General features: G+C 39.3%; 1 protein-coding gene across 2 annotated transcripts in view; it reads left to right on the plus strand.

Moving 5' to 3' along the window:
* Positions 1-1,030: 1,030 nt before the first annotated feature.
* C1GALT1 (core 1 synthase, glycoprotein-N-acetylgalactosamine 3-beta-galactosyltransferase 1) overlaps positions 1,031-15,225 on the plus strand; it is a 33,429-nt gene continuing 19,234 nt past the window's right edge. Inside the window, exon 1 of one of the 2 annotated variants that reach the window (XM_046670109.1) lies at positions 1,031-1,299. In XM_046670109.1, the coding sequence (XP_046526065.1) occupies positions 1,293-1,299 (7 nt within the window). In that variant the 5' untranslated portion in view covers positions 1,031-1,292. Of the gene's footprint in view, positions 1,300-1,411; positions 1,842-15,225 lie in introns of those variants that run through there. The other variant, XM_046670110.1, reaches the window with a different exon arrangement.

The raw sequence follows: 15,225 nt of genomic DNA on the forward strand, positions 1-15,225 counted from the left end.
AACTACACTAGAACTGAATCTAAACAAATTAAAGGAAAAATAACAATAATAACTTGCATACATGGTTTATTTCTCACAGGCATGTTAAGTAAATTGCCAAGGTTACACAGCTAAGAGGCCGATGGACCACGATTACAGCCAAGAGCCCACACTCCTAACAGCTATGCTGAAAAGCACTAAAGAACTGCCTGAGGAGGGCATTTAAAGGAAGCTGGATAGCTTTCCCACCCTCAAGCTAGGCCTTGTGGATAGTGGTTAACGCCAATAAAGTCAAGACCTTACCCCTACCTCCTGATTGATGTGCGGTTGCCTCAACGGCTCGCAGGCTCCTCCCTCTAATCCAGCGATAGCTTTCTGATTCAAAGTCTTGTTAGTCAACTAAAAGGGAATGAGTTTTACCAAGCCCTGAGGAAGCTCTTCCTGCCATTGCCTGACAGCACTGAAGTAATGACAGAACCAAAGATCACGTGTGCATACAGGAGGCTTTGTGGTATCACCAACCGGGTTTTCAGTCTTTCCTGGTTCACACATCTGGTTGCCCAGCACCCGTTCACAGACCTCATCCTGCCGTATTTCCTTTCATTAAGGCCAGAGAGACACTGAGTAAAGACAGTAGAGGGCAGGGAGGAGACCAGGGAGAAAAAAGAACGGAAAGCAGGGTAGAGGCCAAAAGACTACTGCACGGTTAGAGCCTGCCCTTCAGACAAAGGTCTATAAGGCACCCCCAGCCTCAGCCCCTGCTGCTTCACTGCTTTTAGTCCTTCTCAAGATCCAGAAGTTAACGCAACACCCTGTGGCAGGACACGGAAAGCAGATTCCGGCAAGGAGGAGCCGCAAGTGGGCTGTGAGTATCGCTCCTAGAAGACCAGACTTCCCAGACCCCTTCGCAGAAAGGCGGGGCGTGCGCCCGACGGCCAATCCCCGCGTCCGCACGTCTCCGTAGCCCCGCCCCACCCTGCCCCCTCTCGCTCCGCCCTTCCCTGGGGCTGGTGCGGCGGCGGCGACGTCAGCGCTAGGAGACCCCTGGGTGGCGGCTGCGCCGTCGGCGGGCCGCGGCCTGGACGCGCTGCGGGGAGGGGCGGAGCGAGCGGGCGGGAGCGCGCGCTGGGCCCGCCTCGGCCGCCGCCGCCGCCGCCGCCGCCGCGGCTGCTGCCGGGGAATTATCTGGGCGGCAACGGGCGGCCGGCTAGCGGCTACGAGCCACTTCTGCGGCTGCTAAGAGGAGCGAAGGTCGCCGGTCTCGTGTCGTCCCCCTCTCCGCCCCCAGGAGGGGCGAGAGGGAGCCGCGGCTGATGTCAGGTACGGCCGGCGGAGGCGCCCTCGGGCTGCGGGTCCAAGGTCTCGGTTCCCCCTCTCTCTTCTCTCGTAGTGTGTGTGGTGCGGGGGTTGGGGGGGCGGGAGCGTGGAGGGTGGAACCCAACCCAGGGCGCGGCCAAACAGGTGTCTCGGGGTCGTCGCCGGGGTTGGGACATGCCGGCTCCCGAGGGAGGCGCGGGGCACTTCCTGCTCCCGCAGTCTCGGCGGAGTGCCGCTGGGTCCGCCTGCCTCCCGGGCCGCTATCTTGTTGACCTGTGGTCTCCTCTTCGTCGTGGGTCCTCCCCCTTGCCCTCGCGCGCTGGCCGCGGTCGGACGGCGGCGGTGAGGCGGGCTGCTCCCGGGGTCACGACCGGACCACCGAGCAGTCCTGCCCGCCGGGCCCTCCCCGCTGCCTCCGAGCTGCGGGTCGGGCGGGACCGGCGCTCAGGTGTGGGCATCTTCTGCGGGAGCCGCAGGGCTGCCGCGCCGCGCGAGCGCCTGCCACAAGTGCTGGGGGCTTCCTCGGGGCTGTCTTGGATCATCAGGTTTGTCTGTGGCTGATTCATATTTTAAAATCTCCCTGCCTCTGGCAGAATGAGCAAGCCAGGTGTGTTTGGGGCAGTTGTTGCATGGAGGAGGAGGCAAAGTTTTTTTTCTTCTCTCCCCCCCACCCACCCACCCAAGTGTGATGTGATTAGTAGGTGCTGACAAGTTGACCATAGAGCTCTGACTTTGGGTAAATTGAATGCTCTTAAAAGATGAACGCAGTCTGGGGGGGGGGGGGAGGGATTTACTCTGCCCCAGCTCTTATCCTCTCCCCCTGTTATATTTTAGAATAAACAAAAAAGCACCACACACTCTGGAAGAGTTGACTAGATTTATAATCCAGTTCTCTAAATTCGTTAGAGGTACTGTGGTATATCATTTTAACGCTTTTCAGAATGGAAACTATTTTATGCTATGAATTGATTATATTACAAATTTAAAAGTTAGTTATAAAGTTAGAACTTTAATGCATCAGAGTGAATAATTAGGCCAACGTGTAAGGGACAGAAATATATTCATTTACTGAAACTTGGCTGAGAACAGAGAGAGCTCTGCCTGGGTGCCAGGAAAAAGTGTTGTGCATGATTTAGGGTTTAGCTCTGGTGTAAGTTTAGACGGTGGGAATCTGAGTTTTCAGGAGATATTTCGACAACTTTCCACACCCCTGTCAGATAAGTGTCAAATGAGCCTTATGCACATGATGCTGTGTATTCTAAGTATTGTATATAGTAAACTATACTTATTTTCTGCTAGCCTTGGTATATATTGATGTACAATTTAAGTGAGTATAAAGTTTCAAGTTACCAAACAGTTAACTCTTTTTACCATATGTTAAGTAAAACAGTGATTTAGTAAGGAAAGTATGACTCATTTAAAATTCTTCACAGGAAGAGTATGGTTTTTCAGTACTAGTGGAGAACTATTAAACCTCGCTCTTAAATTTGCCTGGAATTTGTGTTTTTCTGTATCTTTTTATTTAGGATTCAGCATTTAAAAAATATTTTGTGCTTTCTACCCACTTAAGGATAGGTCTGGTTTTTCTTAAATGTGCCTTTTTTGTGGGGTATAGATTATACTAGTCTGCATTTCTGAGTAAATTAATATCCAGAAGTTCTTAGAATTTTATTACAAACATATTTAGGAGTACATGTAATGAATTAATGTTCACCTAGTCACAGAAATACAAAAGCGTATGCCTTAGGCATATACTATTTACTGTTTGTATATTGATTTGTTGCTAAGATAAAAGAATTATACAGCTTATAAACTTTGTAAACTATGGTAATTTAAAATAGAATCTTTGTGTGGTGAAGTCATTGATTGGAATTCTTGCGACAGTGCAGCTATAAACAAACATTAGATGGAAAATGGATAACTTGATGCTGAAATTCAGTTCCAATTCACTTAAAATTTTAAGCTTCCCGGTACAACAAGGTTACTTTAAGATTTGTTGAGGTTTAAGAGGCTAGAGTACAAACTATAGAAAGGTGGAAAGAAAGGATGACAAAATTCTTTTACCCAAGATTCATTCTTTTAAAAGAAAGAAGAAAAAAAACCCATGGAGAATTGTCTCATACAAGAGAATTTAGCATTTTTTCTTAAAATCTAAATGTGTATCTGATGTGAACTTAAATTTTCACTGCAGCTAATTCAAATGTCCAAGGAAAAGTACATACCCAAATCTGTAATGTGTGAAAGTAAGAAGTGTCCTTTGGAGAAAAAAAAATATAAAGATGTTGGTATTTGTGAAACAGGGAAGCCCATAAGAAGATGTATTGTTGGTGCCTTGAAGTTGATTCCAACTCCTAGTGACCCCGTGTACAGCAGCTCAGAACCCTGCTGGGTCTTTTTGCGCCATCCTATCACCTTGGGCACTATATCAGACAATGCTCCCCTGCTATTCATAGAGTTTTCATGGCCAGTTTTTTTGGAAGTGGGTGGTCAGGTCCTTCTTCCTAGTCTGTCTTAGTCTGGAAGCTCCGCTGAAACCTGTCCACCATGGGTGACCCTGCTGATGTTTGAAATATTGGTGGCATAGCTTTCAGCATCACAGCAACAGGCAGCTGCCACAGTATGACAACTGACAGATGGGTGTGGTGGGTCCCTGACCAGGAGGTGAATCCGGGCCCAGGAATCTTAACCACTAGACCACCCACCACATAAGAAGGTAGGAGAAACCAAAAGGAAAATCTGAATTAATTGTCTAGAACCTGTCATATGAGCTGCCTTGCACGTTGAAGGGACACATTGAGGGCAAAGAGAGGCAATATTAAATTGGGGAGATTCTGAAACAGGAAATCTGATTCGATTACAATGAAAGCTATATATTAAGACATTTAAACTGGTGGAAGTTGAATAGTAGGAAGAATTTGAAATCATGTACAGCTTGGTGTAGTCATTTTCATTCTTGGTCATTGTATGAGTTTTCTAGGGCTGCCATAACGAGGTAAGCAAACTGGGTGATTTAAAACAACAGAAATTTATCTTCTCACAGTTCTGGAGGCCAACAGTGTGAAATCAAGATGTTGGCAGGGCCATGCTCTCTAGGTTGTAGGGGAGCATCTGTTCCATGCCTTTTGGCTTCTTGTGTCACTGACAACGCTTGGTGTTCCTTGGCTTGCAGCTATATCACTCCAGTCTCTGCCTCTCTTGTCACATGGCAGTCTCCCTGTGTGTCTCTGTCTTCATATAGTGTTCTCTCCTTTTTATAAGGGCACACACGAGTCATACTGGTTTAGAGTCCACCCTGATGACCTCATCTTAACTTGATTACATCTGCAAAGACCCTATTTCCAAGGAAGGCCACATTCATCTGTACTGGGGTTAGGACTTCAACCCCAATCTTTTTGGGGGACAGTTTAACCCATAATGGGCATATAATTTATCTTTTACAGTGTTCAGTAAATTTCTAGTACCATGTGACAGGCCAAATCAGACGATACAGTGGGAACAGAGTAGGGGACATCTGAATTTCATTTACCTATCTCAGTGCCTACTATGTGCCAGGTTGTGAAGTTAAAGCAGTGAACAGGAAGACCAAAATCTCTGTCCTTGTGAAGCTTACATTCTAAAACGTTGGTTCTTAAAGTGTGATTCATGGATCCACATCGTTTAGCATCATCTGGGAACTTGTTAGAAATCAAATTTTTCAGGCCCTACCTCCCAGACCTGTTGATTCTGTAACTGTGTTAACAAGCATTTCAGGTGATTCTGATGCAGACTCAGGTTTGAGAACTGATCAAGATGGAGAAAAGAGATAATAAACAAGATGAGTGAGTAAAATATGTAATATATTGGATGTTTTATAGGTGCTGTGGGTAAGAATAGGGTGGCCAAGGAAGACCCCCTGAGAAATAAAGGCCCAAAGGAGTTGGGGAGTGAGCTATGTGAGTATTTGAGTGTGTTGTGTTCCCAACAGAGAACAGCAAGTGCAAAGACCTCATGTATTTGAGGAACAGCAAGGAGTCCAGAGTTAGAACACAGCAAGGGCAAGAGTTAGTAATAGGTTCAGTTTATGAAATTGCTGTTTGTTCCTTTTTGATTTACAAAAACCAAATACCAGGAGGAGAGATCAGAAAGAGGATTGGGGTAGGATGGCAGATTATATGAGTTCATCTTAAAGTTTTTGCTTTGTCTCTGAATGAGACATTGCTTTGAATGAGATTGGGAAGACACTGGAGGGTTTTGAGCAAATGAGTGACATGATTTGATTTAAGTTTTAAAAGGATCACTTAGGTAAAATGGATTGAAGAAGGGAAAAGTTGATTAGGAAGCTGTTGCAGTAGTTGGGAGAGAAAGAGAGGGAGGGAGAGAGGAAAGGGGAAAAGGAGGTGGCTTGGACTAAGGTAATAGCTGTGGAGAGGTTAGAAGAGATACAAGATTAAAAATGTGGAATTATAGTGAAAAGTAAGCATTTTTCCTCTCTAGTTACTTTAGTTACCTAGTTGCCTGCCTCAAGGGCAACTGGTCTTACAAGTCTTTATATTTTCTTCCTGAGATATTTTTTGTATATATGATAAGCTAAGTTTTAACAGGTTGGTGGAGTAATTCTTAACTGGAGCTGATGTTTTTCCTCCAGCGGACATTTGGCAATGCCTGGAGACATTTTTCATTGTCACAACTAGGGGGAGTGCTTCTGGCATCTAGTGACTAGAGGCCAAGGATGCTGCTAAACATCTTACGGTGAACAGGACAGCCCCACAACAGAGAATTCCCACAACAGAGAATTATCCAGCTCAAGATGTCAGATGTGCCAAGGTTAAGAAACACTGACTTAAGGGGACTTAAGAGGTTGGGGCCTAGATGGTAGAGGGAAGAGAGCATTGTATAGGCAGGGGTGACAGTAGGAATTGAAAGCCAACTGCCGTGGGATATTCAGCGAACTGTAGATAGTTTAGGATTACTTAAGCGTAAATTCTAAGGCATGGAATACCAAAATATGAGGCTGGAAACCTGGGCAGAGTTTCCCAGAGAGCCTTTGTACATTGTGTTAATTAAAGATGCTTAGTTTTTGTCTTGTAGGCGATGGGGTTCCATGGAGGATGACCATGGCATGGTCAACATTTCATTTCAGATAGATCATTCTGGTGACAGAATGGGCTTGAGTTGTGGAGCACTGGCACTTGAGTCAGGGAGATGCAGTAGCTTAGTGGGGAGGGGGGGTCTGAAATAGGACAAGTAGTAGAAATGGAGAGGAGAAGATGGACTAAAAAAATATTTAGGAAATAAAATTGGCAAGATTTGGTAATTGGATGTGAGGTAAGGGGAGTGTTAAGAATGTCTCCCTGATTTCTAGTTTAGATGATCAGATTGCTCCTAGTGACATAGGAACCCATTGGTAGTTATCAGTAATTTAGGTAAGATGAGCAAGTTTAAGGGAGGAAGGTGAGTCACTTTTGGACATGTTGAATTCGAGATGCCTGTGGTCCAGGTGGAAATGTTTAGTGTGTATGTGGGTCTAAAACTTGGAGAAGTCTGAAAAGGATCAAGAGATCCTTTGGTGTAACAAACAGGAATTTAGTACACTTGGATTTTTCTTGTATTATTTCACTTTCTAGATAAAATGGCTTATCTTTAATTTTTGTCAGAAAAGTAGTGAGTGTGTACTTGATAAAAAATTAAAACATGAAAAGGTCGTACATGAAAAAAATTTTGCATTTTCTGCCCATGCCACCCCATCTTAGTTCTCATAGGTAGCCCTTGTTAAATATCTTGTGTGTGTATATATATATATATATATATATATCTTTCTAGAATTTTTTATATATACAGAAGCATTTTAAAAGCCAAATGCAATTGGAATCATGCTATACAGACTGTAGTACTTTTAAAAAATAACTCTTTTATCTTACACAGTGTTAAAATGAATGAGGTTGTGTTATGGAAGAAAACAAGTGAAAAGGGTAAAGTGGAGACTAATGGAGATAGCATCATCTCTTTGATGTAAATTAAAAGATGCGCATACGTATATGTTGATGTAGGCATCACTTTTCTTTGCAAGGATACATAAGAAACAATAGTAGTTACCTTTGGGGAGAACTAGGGGTAGAGATTGGAAAGAAACATACTCTTTTCTGTATATGTTTCTTTTTTATATCTGTGGTTTCAGTTTGGGTTTGTTTTGTTTCTTTTATTTACATTTCTCTGATTTAAAAAGTAGCCACTACACTTTATTAACAAAAAGTCTTAGTCTGCCAGACATGCAAAGATTTTCCTTATTAGCACATATATGTCATAGTTTTTAGCAGCTGCAGAGTATTCTACAGCATGGATGTACCATATTTTTTATTTTCCCATAACAAACAAACATCTTATGGCTATAGCTTCAGGAACATCTTTGCAGACTTTTGCATTTGTGTCCATAAGAAAAATTTCTGATCATGAAATGATGGGTCAAGCATAGTTATTTAAAAATTTTTAAAGATGTTGCCAAATTGCCCTTCCAAAAGACTGTAAACGTGTATATTGTGAGAAAGAATGCATGAGTGCCGGTTTTCTCTCATATCTTTGTCAGTACTGGGTGTTAGTAAACTTAACATTTTTTGCCAGTATGATAGGTTAAAGATAGTATCTCTTCATTTACATTTCTTTAATATGAGAGAAATATGAATATTCTTGACCATAGTATTTTCTTTTTCTGAAAATCCTTTATTTTCCTTATCTGTTTTTCTATTAGGTTGATCTTTTATCTTTTTCTTAATAATACTTTTTGGTATTGTTTTGCTGTGCAGATTTTTTTAAACATTTTATATGGAAATATACCTTTGAACCAGTAATTTCACTGCCAGAAATTTATCTGTTGAATAACCTCATACAGTTTTTCTATAGTCAGAGCTTCTGAGTTTGGGGAAGATCTCAGTTCATGATATAAAAATGTAAAAAGATGTTTTCTTCTAGTTTGTTTTAATTTTATTTTTTAAAATATTGAAATCTTACAAACATTTGGAATTTGAAAGAGAAAGGTAAAGATCTAGCTGGTTGCTTTTTATCTTTTTCCCAAACGATAACCTTTCTTGAATAAGCCATCTTTTTCGTCATTTGAAATGCTGTCTATATTATGTATTAGATTTCCATATGTACTTGTTTTTTTTATAGACTCTTTATTTTGATCTGATAAAGACCTCCAGGGATATATATATTTAGGCTTACACAGGTTAATTAACTTGCTGCTATGAGGGAGACCACAGACTAGAGGAACTGCCAGCGTTTTACTAAATAGAGAAGGGACAGAGTTACCATAGAATTTTGGAGAAGGGCGAAGTTTAGAAAAATTTAAATGAAGCAATATTTGATAGATTTAAAACACAGCAAGAATGTGTGTCAAGGGGTTAATTAACGTTGGGCCTGGGCTGAGAAGCAGATTCAGAGTCATGTTTCCTTGGAGACTACAAAGTTAAGATAAATGTGGAATGTTGTGTCTGGGAAACCCTTATCTGAAACTCTGAGTTGGAAATTGAAGCTGCTTCTGTTTCATTAATGATCCATGCAAGAGTGGGATGTTCCAATCTCACTGATACACTTTCAGATAACATAGTCTGACAGTCTAGTGGTAGAGAGAAAAGGTTTCTCAGCATTATGTTTTTAGCGTTAATTAACAAAAGGATTTAAAAAAAATTTGTTTACTGGGGCTGGCCCAGTGGCATAGTGGTTAAGTGTGTGTGCTTCGTTTCGGCGACCCGGGTTTTGCGAGTTCAGATCCTGGGCGCAGACCTATACACTGCCCATCAAGCTGTGCTGTGGCGACATCCTACCTACAAAATAGAGGAAGACTGGCACAGATGTTAGCTCAGGGATTATCTTCCTGAAGCAAAAAGAGGAGGATTGGCCACAGGTGTTAGCTCAGGGCCAGTCTTCCTCACAACAACAACAACAATTTTGTTTACAGATTCACAGATAGACGGATATGCCTGTTTTACCTGAATATCAGATTGTTTTAATTACTATACTGCTGTTTATTGTAGGTGATATATTTTAATATCTGGTAGGTCTAATCTACCCTCCAGCCCCCTCTACCCTTTTTAAGAATTTCCCAGGTATACTCACGTTTATTTTTCCAAACAACGTTTAGAATAATTTTTACCACCTTAAGTTTTAAAAATCCTTTTATTTTAAGTGGGTCTGGTAGGCTTAGTCAACCCTCCCTCACCTCTTTCCAGAAATTTCTCAGGTATACGCACATGTTTATTTTTCCAAACTGTTAACATACTTTTTACTAAGTTATTTAACTTTTTAAAGTCTTGTTGTATTTTAGTTGGGATGACATTACATATATAAATTTGGAGAAAAGCAACATCTTTATCGTTGACTTCTTTTTATTGTGGTAAAATGCACATAACAAAATTTATCATCTTAACCATTTTTAAATGTGCGGTTCAGTAGTACATTTGTTGTGCAACCATCACCACCTTCTATCTCCAGAACTCTTTATCATTTTGGAAAACTAAAACTCTGTACTGATTAGACAATACCTCCCCATCCCCCCTCCCTGTCCCAGGCAACCACCATTCTACTTTGTCTCTATGATTTTAATTAAGTATCTCATTTAAGTGCAATCACGTGGTAGTTTTCTTTTTGTGACTGGCTTTTTTCACTTAGAATAATATCCTTAAGGTTTATCCATGTTGTAGCATATGTTGGAATTTCCTTCTTTTTAAAGGCTGAATAATATTCCATTGCATGTATATACCACATTTTGTTTATCCATTCATCCGTTGAGAGACACTTGGGTTGCTTCCACATTTTAGCTAATGGGAATGATGCTGCTGTAAACATGGGTGTACAAATATCTCTTTGAGACCCTACTTTCAGATCTTTGGGGCATATATCCAGAAGTGGAATTGCTGGATCACATGGTCATTGTATTTTTAATTTTTGTGGAAGTGCCATATTATTTTCCACAGTGGCTGTGCCATTTTACATTCTCACCGACAGTGCACAAGGGTTTCCTTTCTTCATATCCTCACCAATACTTGTTATTTTCTAGGGTTTTTTTGATAGTAGCCATCCTAAAGGATGGAAGGTGGTATCTCATAGTTTTGTTTGTTTGTTGGGTTTTGTTTTTGCTGAGGAACATTTGCCCTGAGCTAACATTTGTTGCCAGTCGTCCTCCATTTTGTATCTGAGCCACTGTCACAGCATAGCCACCAAGAGACAAGTGGTGCAGGTCCACGCCCAGGAACTGAACCCAGGCTGCTAAAGTGGAGTGCATTAAACTTAACCACTAGACCACCAGGGCTGGCCCAATGTCTTGTAGTTTTGTTTAGCATTTCCCTAATGATCAGTGATGTTGAGCATCTTTTCATTCTCAACATGCTCATGCTTATTGGCCATTTATATATCTTCTTTAGAGAAATGTCTTTTCAAGTCCTTTGCCCATTTTTTAATTGGGTTGTTTTTTTTTTGTTGAGTTTTAGGAGTTTTCTGTATATTCTGGATAGTAATCCCTTATCACATACAGTCATGTGCCACACTATGTTGTTTGGGTCAATGACAGAACACGTTATACGATGGTGGTCCCATAAGATTCGTACAATATAACCTAGGTATGTGGTAGACTTATACCATTTAGGTTTGTGTAAATACATCTTTGATGTTTGCACTAGACAAAATTGCCTAACAACACATTTCTCAGAATGTATTCCAGTCGTTAAGTGACACATGACTGTAATGATTTGAAATGTTTTCTCCCATTCTCTAGGTTGCCTTTTTACTCTGTTGATGGTATCTTTTGATGCCAAAATTTCAATTTAGTATATTTGGAGGAAAAAGTTTTTAGTGAGAATAATGCAGCAATTCTCAAAGTGGTCCAGGGAAAGTGAAATCTCTTAGACCCCTTCGGGAGGTCCATAAAGTCAAAAGTAAAACTTACACTGATTTTAACAAGTTATTTGCCTTTTTCACTTATTCTTTCACAAGTATACAGTCAGGTTTTTTTTAGAAGAAACGTAATATATTGCAACAAAATGAATGCAAAGGAGATACAGAATTTCAGATCCAGCTGTCTTCTATTAAACCAGATGCTGAGATTTGCAAAAATTTAAATCAGTGCTACTCTTCTCACTAATTTTTTGGGGGAATTATAGTTATTGTCTATAAAATGTTATTTATGTTAATAGGTAGTGGGTTTGTCATTACTCTTTATGAATACGTAAATATTTAAAACTCTTCAGTTTTAATTTCTAATAAAAATCTAATAACTATAACTCACATAAACAAAAGCTAAGACCCTCACTAATTAATAGTTTAAAGGGATCCTGAGTCTAAAATTTTTGAGAGCTGCTCAAATAATATATACTCATGCCTCATTAAACTCAATTTGGAAAAATATTCTTGATTGTCCGTGATTTCACCACTGAAATTAGAAATTAGGATTGAGGTTAGACATTAACATTTTGGTATATTTTTTCTAGTCTCTTTTTTTAGGATAGCTTTTCTTTAAAAGCATGTAGTTGGAATAACATTGTATATAAAACTTTGCATCCTTCTTTTCACTTATGTTCTAACCATTTTTCCATGTTATCTAATCTTAAAGAAAATTTTAGTGATTGTATAATATTCTACTTAGTGAGTATACCTTAGTGTATATAATTTTCCCTTTTATTGGGTCTAATTTTTGGCTGTGTATCTTTCATTTAGCAGATACTTGAGGGCTTATGTGAAGGCACTGTTCATAAATGCTTTTCTATTTTTTATTAAGATAATTTCCTTAGATTAGATTTAATTGAGTCACTTAACTACACTCTGAAGGCAAAGAAGGGAATATACTAAAGAAAATCTTGTCTTTTGAGTTTTTGTTAGTGTCAGATCACATGGCAAACTGTTAAAAGTGTTAGGAATTTAGACAGCTCTTTTAGCCTGTATCATTTTGTGGAAAGATTAAGTGAATTAATTGAAAGCACCTAGAAGAGTATCCTTTGCATTGAATAATTACTCAGTGTTCCTTTTTTTATTTGCTAGATCATATTTTAGATTTGACTGTTATTTTTAATTTAGTAATTCAAATATGTGGGTGACTAACTGTGAATGTTTTCCCAGTCTCCTGACCTGCATGTCCCATAGCTTGCTCAGCATTTCTGCATCGTTGCCCTACTGGTGCTTTAAAATAGATACACTATGATATACTGAATATTGATCTGACCAAAGTCTGTCATGTCCTTAAAATATCTTTACCCATTCCCTCATACTTATGGGATAGTTTGGCTGGGCATAAAATTCTAGGCTGGGAATCATTGTTCCTCAGAATTTTGAAGGAGTTTCTCCATTGCTTTCTAGCTTTCAGTATTGCTGTATGAAAGTCCAAAATCATTTAATTCCTGACCTCTCATATGTGACCTTTTGCCCTTTGTCTGAAAGCTTACAGAGTGGTTTCTTTGACCCAAGTGTTCTGAAATTTCATGATAATACATTTTTCTGAGTCTGTTTTTATTCACTGTGCCTGGGTATCATTGAATCCTTTCAATCTGGAAACTTCCGTGACATATTTAGTTGTTGATTTCCTCCCCTCTCTTTTATCTGCACCTCTAAGCTGATCTTTAGTTGTCATTAATCTTCTCTCTTATCTTCCATCATCTTGTCTCTTTGCTCACTTTCAGGGCAATTTCTTTAATGTTACCCTGTAGCTGTTCTATTGAGGTTTTTGATTTTCTTATATTTTAATTTGTAGGAGTTCTTTTTGTTCTCATGATTTTTTTTAAAGCTGATATCTTGTTCTTCTTTTGTGAATGCAATGGCATGGCATTTTTTATCTCAGGATATTAATGATAGTTTTGGGGTTTTTTTATTTGTTTTCATCTCATTGCATAGTCTCTTCCAAATTTCTTTAAATTTGACTATCTTGGTCTTTTTCTTTCACATTAGAGGCTTTCCTTAAAATATCTGGTGATTCTTCACTGACCATGTTTTAGAGTAGATATTAAAAAAACAATTGAAATCTCTGTATACGATGTTGGGGCATATCACCAGTGGTTTTCACTGTAGGATCTAACTGGAATAATTCGTTGCAGAACCTTTTGGGGATTCCATAGTGCAAATCCAAACCAAGTGGTTTTTAACTTTCCCTATCCTAAAGTCACGGTAGCAGATAATGCTAATGCTCTATCGATAGGCCTGTATCTCCTTCCTGCTCACAGGCTCATGATGTGTTTTCACTCCCAATATCTGTCTCCTACGGTTCTTTGTTGCAGGGCTGACTTCACACTGCCAGAGTCTGCTTTACCAATGTACAAGCTGTGAAAGTGTCTGGCAAATTTGTTTCCTAAGGACAGCCCTTAACCGTGATTGTGTGGGTACAACTCTGAGATGTGGCCTATGTTGCCTCTAGAGCTACCCTGAGGGATTGAGGGAAAATTACCTTCCATGGGACTTTGGTATGTTACCCTGGCTTGGCCTCCTTCCCTTCACTGTCCTACTTTCCTACAAGTTTTTCCAGGGAATACTTTCTAATAAATCACTTTCACACAAATGCCTCGTCTCAGAGTTTGCTTCCAACTTAAGATAACCACTAATGTTTGGGCTGCATTCTCTTTGATAGTTTATTTTGGGGTGAGAGGTCACTGAAGTTTTCTGTGCTATTTTGGGGAGCTCTGTTTGTCAGATATTGGTATCAAGCTTTTACATAAAAGAAGAATTGGTTAAGTTCTGCTGCTTAATTTTCTGGAATGATTTATGTAATATAAAAATTATGTTTTTTGAAATATTGAAGTATTTTATCCAGAAGAAACCTAGACCTTTTTGAAGTCTGGCTCTTTGACAATGTTCTTTATTTCCTCTGTGGTTATTTGTCCATTTAGGTTTTATATCTTGAGTCAGCTTTGACAATTTGCTTTTTTAGAGAAATGTGTGTTTCATTTAGGTACATGTTTAATGGCTATTTGTTATATAATGTGTTCTCCTGTTTTTTATTTTATCTGTGAGTGTGGATAGAGTTTGAATCCTGATTTGAACAAACCAACTGTGAAAAAGACATTTGTGAGCTAATTGAGACAATTTGATTATAGAAACAGTTGGAGAAATTTGATTATGGGCTGTGGGTTGGATGAGTTAAAAGAATTATTGTTACTTTTGTTAGGCATTGATAATTTCATTAGGCATTTTGTAAGAAAATGTCCATGTTTTCAGAGACGAATATTGAAGTATGTAGAGATGAGATGACTTGATGTCTGGATATTGCATTAAAATTTTATAATCAGTTGAAGAAATAAATGTAAATATAGCAAATATTTTAATTATAATTTAATCTGTATTATGAGTATATGGGGGTTAGTTCACTATTATACTTTTGTGTGTATTTGAAGATTTTTGGAATTAAACTTAAAATACGAACTTTGAGTTACCCCTCTAATAAAATTAGAGCACATACTTCTTAGCACATTTTCTCCCACCCTCCACTCCATTTTCATTCACATGATATGCCTTTTCTGCCTAGGTTTCTTATATAGTTAAATTACTATTATCATTTTATCCTATGTAGCTTTTCTTTCCAGGATAGTAACATTTCTGCTTTGTTTCATAATTACCACAGACAATTACTACACAGTTTTATATTGGGAAGGGTTACAACCTTTCATGTTGTATGTTAACCCTTTCCTTGTGTGATTTCTTCATTTGTGAATTTTGATGGTTTTGTTTTCATTTGGATTTAATTCTTAGCTGAATTATGTGTCTAAGTAAGTAGTGTACCAAGGGTATATGGGGACTGAGTCCTTGCATATTTGAAAATGTCTTCCTGTTATCTTGATTCTTGAATGACAACTTGCTGAATATTTAAGTCTAAGGACATATGTTTTCCCCCCTCAAATACTTGGGTTTTTGCAGCATTTCTTTTGGCTTATAATGATATAGAGGAGAAAGTTGCCTGTATGTTTTTCCTTTGTAGTTCTGCCTGAT

The sequence above is a fragment of the Equus quagga genome, chromosome 8 (genome assembly GCF_021613505.1).
Source record: "Equus quagga isolate Etosha38 chromosome 8, UCLA_HA_Equagga_1.0, whole genome shotgun sequence".
In the NCBI taxonomy this organism is placed as follows: domain Eukaryota; kingdom Metazoa; phylum Chordata; class Mammalia; order Perissodactyla; family Equidae; genus Equus; species Equus quagga.